This window comes from Mercenaria mercenaria, chromosome 17 (assembly GCF_021730395.1).
Source record: "Mercenaria mercenaria strain notata chromosome 17, MADL_Memer_1, whole genome shotgun sequence".
Classification (NCBI taxonomy): domain Eukaryota; kingdom Metazoa; phylum Mollusca; class Bivalvia; order Venerida; family Veneridae; genus Mercenaria; species Mercenaria mercenaria.
Window position 1 is genome coordinate 35,519,198 of NC_069377.1, and position 9,708 is coordinate 35,528,905.

General features: G+C 37.1%; 1 protein-coding gene across 1 annotated transcript; it reads right to left on the reverse strand.

The window, feature by feature from the left end:
- Window positions 1-3,271: 3,271 nt before the first annotated feature.
- On the reverse strand, window positions 3,272-9,436 carry LOC123535810 (uncharacterized). Its single transcript, XM_053527781.1, has 4 exons — window positions 9,261-9,436; window positions 8,149-8,498; window positions 4,573-4,801; window positions 3,272-3,858 (listed from the first exon to the last, which is right to left on the reverse strand). Exons 1-4 carry the CDS (start codon window positions 9,313-9,315, stop codon window positions 3,272-3,274), a joined length of 1,221 nt encoding a protein of 406 aa, XP_053383756.1. The 5' UTR covers window positions 9,316-9,436.
- Between the last annotated feature and the right edge of the window lie 272 nt (window positions 9,437-9,708).

Consider the following 9,708-nt stretch of genomic DNA (forward strand, 5'->3'; position numbering starts at 1 on the left):
ATAGAGGTTGAGGTTACAATTCGTTCTGTTACACTTCTGCAGTTTGAACAATCCATCCAGAATTCGCAGCATTAAACAATCTCTGTAGAAGCTTCCGGTCAGCCCTGATTAACTTGGTAGCCTTCTGCCTTTCGAAAACAGGTGTCTTGTATAAGTAAGCAATTGTCTTTGACTTTGTCCACTAATCTAGCTTTGGGGAATTCCCCTACCTGTTCTCTTCTTCTGCTTTCTGCTGACAATAAGTCATCGCATATGCAACGATTGCTAAAAAAAGAGCATGAACAAAGCATATCCGTATGTACATTCTTTTGAGAAGCGCTTCACACCCTGTCTTTGTAGTTAACACATACATCCATATCATATGTAATAGTGGGATTAACAGTATGTTCGTATTTTATAAATGTATGCTATGGTATATATGCACTATATAATGTATCTAAATGTAATATCAAAGCATGCTGATTTAAAAGGGAGAAGAAATAAAGTAATGAAGTTATGGTTTTGATTGCTCTCGGTCAGGTGCCAAATTACCCCATCCACTTTAAGCTGTACCTCAACATAAAACACATACAATCTTGAAATAAACAAGTGTGTTCATTTATTAATACCCTACATATGATGTGTTCCATTTTTGACGTTCAAGTCATGAACATGATGAACATACAACGCAATGATTGTTCCTACATATCCATTTTTATTATATTGTGTACGGGTTTGGACGTTTTCATTAATATTAATGAAAATGCAAATTAGCTAATTTGTATAAAGTGATTTCAGTTCATAGACAAATACAATAGCTTTAATCATATACCATTTTGGATCATTTATTAAAAAGAATGACGAATATATAAGGTTATATATATATATATATATATATATATAACGCACCCAATGACATTTGACCTTAGGAACGCGACTACTGGCATCACCGAACCACTTATATCATGTACTTCATATATAACACTAAAAAGTTGCATCTTCACGAAATACCTACGTAAGTGTTATCCAGCCACATATATGAAAATAACTGGTAAGGTACTAGTAGTACGGTTACGCTGTATAAACTGGTGAACAGGTTGTACCGGTGTTTGTTGGTTGCGGCATGTACCGTAATACAAATTATGTGCACTGGTTTATTTCGGATATTGCCGTAAATATTCAGCAAACTTAGAACACGTCTAATATCAAACGTCATAATGAATTAGATAAACAATGTTAAATTGTTCTTATCCGTTGATGAAAAATTTACCGTGTCATTTCTATCAAACATTGTCTACACAGAGCGATATAAATATGTATATGTATTGCTGCTACAATTGGGCTGGAAAACTATATTTTTGTTATTAAAGTAAATTCCATTTCATTTAGACTAAGATCCAAAAATCGATCGCGGTAACTACTACTACTACTACACAGACAAAATATCATGATATAACGCGGTATGATTGTAAGTAGTGATCATACCAGTTCCATCGCTGATATTCTATGTTCTAATCTGAGGTACGCATGTTCAGTATATAGCTCCAAACCGAATAAGGGAGTATAAACTGTAACAATTACGAATGCGTCGCACATAGCTTCATTTGATGGGGGCCTTATACGATGCCTTCTGAAGTTTATTAAAAGGAATCTACCTCATGGGGAAATATTTTCAAAGGACTTCGTAATCATAGCTGCGCGATTTGAGTTTATGAAGGGACATGCGAAGCGCGCAGGTACAATGGCGAAGCGCGAATGTGCATCCTTTTGCTCTGCGCGCTTTGTGTTTTCCCTTATAAGCACAAAGTACGATGGTGAAGCGCAAAGGTAAGATGACGAGGCTGAAGTTTGTACTATTGTAGCTTCGCATTCCATCATCGTAGCTTCACGTTTGGATCTTTGCGTATCCCATTACAAACGCAAAGCGCGAAAGTACGATGTCGAATCACGAAGGACCATTTCTTGGCGTATGGCGCTTCGCTAGTCCCTTTATGAATGCGGTGCGCGTATGTCTGATGGTAAAGCGCGAAAGAACGTAGCTTTGAAATCTGTCTCTTTTCCTACACGCATATTGAGTATGTACGATGGCAAAACGGTTAGTATCAAATATCGCAGCTTCGCCAGTCGCCATCGTACCTTCACTCTTCGCGCTCTGCTTGACCCTGTATAAACGCGAAGGCAAAGATACAGTGATGAAGCCTTAAGTTACATTTTATAATTTTTCATCTTTGATTCGCGTTTCGCCATCGTAATTTCGTTATTGTTTTACAGCTTAGCCCAGTTCTAAATTTCACTTTAAAGCAGTTAGCAAGGAACTTCCCTTGGGTCTTCATGTTGTATGCCTCCCATGTACAACAGGATTTGGCGAGTTAACGTGATCTCCTTGAGGACTCTCAATGGGGTTGTTTCCATAATGGTTCTTCTCCCTTTCAGTTCTTAAGTCTGCCCATATAATAACTTGGTTCGCCAAAAGTCAACATAGGTGCCTCCGTGGCAGAGTGATTAAGGTCGCTGACTTAGAATTATCCTGACCAATGTGGATTCGAAACCTTAATAGGGTGTACAGTTCTTCATACGATGAAGCCATCAAGCTATCAGAATGTCTGTGGTTCTACCCATGTACCCGCCATGCCCACAACAAAGCCCGAAGGGACACCAGGGTCCTCCTCTGCCATCCATTAAAAGCTGGAAAAGTCTTTATATGACCCCTTAATACTAGAAACATTCAACAATTTGTGTTGAACAGAAGTTACCATTATCTTTTAACTCGTACACTCCGCTTGTCTCATTGGTCGATAACTGGTCACATGGAGGTCCATAGAAAGTTATATTCACCATAAAAAGGGATGTTCTTGTATACAAACTTAAACGAGCAACTATTGCTAAAAAAGTACAGTACATGGGCTGTACTAAATAATGTGTATTGACAGTTACCATTTTTTCTTATGCATAATCTAACTAATTTATTAACCGTACTGCTCTTATTCGAGTGTAGTCAGAGAATAAAACACATATTGTATGACAACTTCCATGAATATTCAAATCTATGATCCTGGCCAGTGTGATATTCACCTTGGCTATTGACCTTATATCAACAACAAGTATCAGCTATCGTTTCATACACAGTATCTTCTATAAAGTTAAATGAACAAACACGGTAGCACATAGAATAAACTTAACTCTTCCGGATCTTCCTCTTGTGTGCGTTTCCGTGTTAACGAGGATCCATACGATCTTCGAATAGCACGCACAGTTTTACCTACTGGGTAACGCCCTGCAATGACAGCGCCTTTCAGAACAGCAATGAAGGCTCTGCCGGAACGATAACGTTTAGCCAAGGAAAATTCTGTTTAATGACGTGTTGCACGTAGGAAGATTCCGAGAACCCACCCACCATAAGTAAATGGTTTATTTCTCTTAGTTCGGCATTTTCAAGCATTCTTTCGATTAAATGAACTATCCCGTTTGTTGCCTTTGAGAACAACTTTTTCATTATCTTCTTTTCGATGACCATTATGTCTTTTACTAATTTCAAAGGTTCAACACCATACCTTTCAGATGCTGTTTTTATCTTTGCTTCAATACTTTCCTCCTTTAGTTCGCTTATTGCCTCGCGTAGGTCACCTATCGGAATTCTCATTCTTATCTTATCGGGATTATCAAAGTCAAATGCTTTTTTCGTGCGCTCAAAACTTTCCATTATTTCTGCAGCAGTATCTCCAAAGTACTGCATAACATTTGATCCGAATATATCTTTAAAGAACTCGGAAAATCCCTGGTTAACTACACTGCCACCTATTTGGTCTCCATGTGCTCGGTGAATTCTGTTTAGGTTCCAGTCCGGTAGAATTTCATGAATAGAAAGTGCAGTTGTTTCACCTGCAAAATACTTTGTATAAGAATTGGAATTCAAAAATAAGTTACTTGTTACGAAATATTTTATCACCCTTAATTTTGGCTAGCATTTGCCTAACATTGTTGTGAGATGTACAATGGGGTAGAGGTCGGTAATTTCAAATATCTGTTGAAGTAGATCAGGATTGGTTCTGATACTTTACTACCATATGATAAGCTACAATTGAAATAAAAGTTTTCAACATAGCACTTTATCTAGGAAATATGAATTAAAACAAAACTTAACTAAAATATCAAAATTCACCATTTTTCAAACGTATTTTTCTAAAAAAAAATCTTAAATGCGCGGTGGCCCTATCTTTTTCTTTTCATCTGAAGAATCATTGTGTGTCATTAAAGCTGCAAAATATCTTTAAAATCTTAACAGCTGATTTTTTTTATATATTTAAAAAAAAGTTTATTCCATTGAAAATAAAGTTGGTGGGGAAATTATGTCAATATGTACAAATGAAAGAGATTTGTTAGTGACATTTATGCTTGTATAATACTGATATCATCTTGTATTCATAGTAACCGGTAAGACCTGGAATCCCCATAACATTTAGTGGGATATTATATGTTTTATAAAGTAATACCATTTTTTCAATTTTACAAAATTTCAGAAATGCTTACACAGTGGGTATGATTATAAACGAAATACGAAATTAATGTTTACGTTGAGAAAATGTCTTTGATCACTTATAAGTTGATGACCAATTGTGGAGCTCATCATGCCGTGCACAATTTTTTCAGGCCACACCGCCGGTATAGTTATCACCCATATTATATCGTCTTCTCCTAATGTAGTATAACGTTTTAATTGTTCGTAAATTATCTCTTTTATGTGGTTTATTACAACGGCAAAGACCTCAAACGCTGGAAGTTCTTTGCCCTGTGCATCGGAAAGCGTTGTGTCGAATCTTAGTTCCTGCAGAAACAAGTGTATGTAAAATGGTAACAAATAAAACAAATTAAACCGTCGTTTCATGGGAAACAGTTAAAGCAAAGACGAGTCAAATTCAATTAAGGTTAATCTTTAATTGTGTACAGTATATAAATACACAAGCTGCATAAAATGAGACTCTAAAAATCACATTTTGTTAATCCAAAGGCTAATTATTTTTATAAATACTAGTATATTAAGTAACAGATTATAACACGAAAACCTAAATATAAACTACAGGTAAATGACCTTTCAGAGGTGTAGAGATGTATTTATCTTAACATTCGAAAATATGTGAGCTTTATCTTGTTCATCCAAACTTGCTATTATATTTGTTTTGCCTACTGTGTTGTAGTGGCATTTTACATATTCAAGTCCTATTATCTTGCATATTTTATAATATCACACGCAATGTAGACTACTTACGGAATCCTGTTGGGGCCATTTATAATGTCGCCGTCGCGTTTGTGGGGTCGACACACGACCACGCGAAGTGACATAGCGACACTACGAAGAGACACCCGACAATCGCAAACGACGGCGACAATCCCAAACGACAATGTCGCGATAACCACTTTGAAGTGTCGCCTTTCAAAAGCACGATATATCTCGATGTCACTTCGCGTTGTCGAGCATCATATCGCATTGACGCTATGTCACTTCGTAATGTCGCGATGTCACTTCGCGTTGTCGTGTGTCGACCCTGCAAACGCGACGGCGACATTATCTAACGACATGCGATAATCTCAAACGACGTTCGACAACACGAAGCGACATTTTCCTAATGTCGTAACGTATGTCGCGTGTCGCGGGTTTGGGTGAGGGTCGACGCGCGACAATTCCAAACGATACACGACACGCGAAGTGACACTCGACAATACGAAGCGACATTTTCATAATGAAGAAGTATACATATTTTCACGAAAACTGATACATTTTGAGACGGTCCTCCGAAGAAACCGCCGGCGGTAAAATTATACAAGTTACATATCCGTTTAGACAATGTTTGAATTTAGTATATAAAATTTATTACATTAAAATATCTTGTGTTTGGAACATTCTACAATTATTTGAAGTTAATGAAAAACACGGACATTTTCCGCACGGAAAAGTACGGAAATATTTTACCTTTTAACCGGTAGACGGGCGACATGCGATACGACATTATGAAAATGTCGCTTCGTATTGTCGAGTGTCACTTCGCGTGTCGTGTATCGTTTGGAATTGTCGCACGTCGACCCTCACCCAAACCCGCGACACGCGACATACGATACGTCATTAGGAAAATGTCGCTTCGTGTTGTCGAGCGTCGTTTGAGATTATCGCACGTCGTTTGATAATGTCGCCGTCGCGTTTGCAAGGTCGACACACGACAACGCGAAGTGACATCGCGACATTACGAAGTGACATAGTGACAATACGATATGACGCTCGACAACGCGAAGTGACATCGCGATATATCGTGCTTTCGAAAAGCGACATTTCAAAGTGGATATCGCGACATTGTCGTTTGGGATTGTCGCCGTCGTTTGCGATTGTCGGGTGTCACTTCGTAATGTCGCTATGTCACTTCGCGTTGTCGTGTGTCAACCCCACAAACGCGACGGCGACATTATAAATGGGCCCAACAGGATTCCGTAGCTACTGGCATCACATCTTTTTGTTATCATATCGTAGACAATCAGGTCATTGTATGCCGTATTATTTTTATCCCACTTCAAAATAATCCACCTGTATTGAATGCCGCAAAAACAATAAAATAATATAAACAAAACAAAGAGACGCAATGTATCATTGACACTAGACTCCATGTTTCTATTTAAAGCAGTCTTTTAAAGGCACAGCTCTTTAATATGCAATAGTTATATACAGCCCCAATTCAGAAAACAGAAAATAACAGAAAACAAGAGGACCATGATGGTCCTGAATCGCTCACCTGTTCCCACATGACCCAGTTTTGAGTATGACGTCGTTTTTTCTATTATTTGACACAGTGACCTAGTTTTTGAGCTCATGTGACCCAGTTTTAAACTTGACCTAGATATCATCAAGATAAAAATTCTGACCAATTTTCATGAAGATCCATTGAAAAATATGGCCTCTAGAGAGGTCACAAGGTTTTTCTATTATTTGTCCTATTGACCTAGTTTTTGAAGGTATGTGACCCAGTTTTGAACTTGGCCTAGATATCATCAAGATGAACATTCTCACTAATTTCCATGAAGATTTCATGAAAATTATGGCCTCTAGAAAGGTCACAAGGCTTTTTTATTATTTGACCTACTTACCTAGTTTTTGAAGGCACGAAACCTAGTTTCGAACTTGACCGAGATATCATCAAGGTGGACATTCTGACCAATTTTCATGAATATCTATTCAAAAGTATGGCCTCTAGAGGTCACAAGGTTTTTCTATTTTTAGACCTACTGGCCTAGTTTTTGACCGAAGTTGACCCAGTTTCAAACTTGACCTAGATATCATCAAGATGAACATTCAGACCAACCTTCATACAGATCCCATGAAAAATATGGCCTCTAGAGAGGTCACAAGGGTTTTTCATTATTTGACCTACTGACCTAGTTTTTGATGGCACGTGACCCAGTTTCGAATTTGATCTAGATATCATTAAGGTAAATATTCAGACCAACTTTCATACAGATCCAATGAAAAATTTGGCCTCTAGAGAGGTCACAAGGTTTTTGTATTATTTGACCTACTGACCTAGTTTTTAAAGGCACGTGACCCAGTTTTAAACTTAATCTAGATATCATCAAGATGAACATTCAGAACAATATTCATACAGATCCCATGAAAAATATGGCCTCTAGAGAGGTCACAAGGGTTTTTCATTATTTGACTTACTGACCTAGTTTTTGATGACACGTAATCAAGTTTCAAACTTAACTTAGATATCATCAAGGTAAACATTCTGACCAATTTTCATGAATATCCATTAAAAAATGTAGCCTCTAGGGAGGTCACAAGGATTTTCTATTTTTAAACCTACCGACCTAGTTTTGGACTGCACATGGCCCAGTTTCGAACTTAATCTAGATATCATCAAGATGAACATTCTGACCAACTTTCATAAAGATCCCATGAAAAATGTGACCTCTAGAGCGGTCACAAGCAAACGTTTACGCACGGACGGACGGACGCACGACGGACGCTGCGTGATCACAAAAGCTCACCTTGTCACTTTGTGACAGGTGAGCTAAAAACAGAACATAATGCAGTTCTAAGTAAGACCAAAATATAACAGTTAAGGGCTTCAAAATATTCTGGAAAAGTTGATCAAGCAGGCTTAGATCATTAAAAAAGTAATACTAAACCTTAGTCTGGTAAAGCATAATCTTGAACCGCTCAAAAAAGTAGTGCGCCTTTGCGTTACTCGTGTCGCCGTTTTCCTTGTCTTCTAATAGCAAGGTTCTATATCTTTCTTCAGCATCATAACCAAAGGCGACAAACTTCTTGTCTGGGGAGAGTAATACACATGTTGGTGCTTTGTCCCCAAGCGTGCTCACAGACGTCCATTTACTTGTAATTAATTTAGTTGGGTTATTGGCAAAAGATAAAGCAAAACATGTGGATGTGGTTCCAATATCGATAGCAGCCACAACTGGGTGATTCTCTGTCAACTCTTCTTTCTCCTTCGATGAGACGATGGATGACGCCATAGTTTCTGTAAATGGTCAATTGAAAATACTCTGGTTTCATTTTAGAAAAAATAATCCGTGGCAAAGTAATTAAGATGATGGATGCTATGTTTGTACGGTACTAACGAATGAAATTTTTCTTCGTTATCATTAATACTAATTATAATATGTACATGTTTTATAATATTTCAATGAGATTTCTCTCACTTCTTTGGCAAAAATTAAAAAGGTTGAAACCAAGTAATATAACATTTGTTAGAGAGGTACAAGGTAAGACAAGCGTCCATAAATCATTAATACTTGTTGGTACCTACACGTACGTGGTTGTATTCTATTTGGAGAAGCTTTTGAACGGCTATTTACTCGTAACATCCACATAGCCACGACTGTTTCCAAGAAACAGAACTGTTACATTTGGCCAATGATTTTAAACTTGTTTCTCAGAAATGAACTTTGTCATAGAAATGGTTTACCCGAAAATTGAAAAATATATTCACTGACCGTTGTTAGCATGTGAATATTTGCGTGGGCACGTGGGTTGATGTGGATGTGGGCGGGTGAATGTATGAGTGGGTAGATGTATGTGTGTGTTCTGGCTTAGCGTCCTATTCAACATGTTTCAGTCACATAAACGACGCTGTCTACTTATAAAAGTTTGGTATTGTGTTCAATCTTTCATAGATATGTATCTTATGTAATAGAAAACAACAATACAGAGAATGATTTAAAAACAAAATAATTTGCTGTCAGTTTTGTCTTATACTATGTAAAATATTAGCGTTACTAACCTCTTCTCAAGTATCCTAGATACGATGACGTTTGCTTGCGAAACAGTAAAATCATCAATTGACTTCTTTATTATTCAAATATGGACATCACTGTAAGTCACTGGAAAATATAAAAAAGAGTCTCACTTTTCTTTGAGATAAATTCCATATTTACGAAAATGAACAAATATCCGCTATATAATTATAATATATAATTAACCACGGACAAAACTTGATATAATACTACACATTTGTTTGATAATACACTTTTGGATTGGCATAACTGATAACACCAGGGGACATCACATTGCCAGAAGTTCTACTTCGTATGGATAAGATTTATCTTTCTTAATTATCTTTAAAAAATGTATTACCATGCCAGCTGGTATTCATTTGTGAAACAATCACTTACTATTTGTATGACTGTATTTATACGTAAACGTCATAATAAAATATAAATAAAGATCCT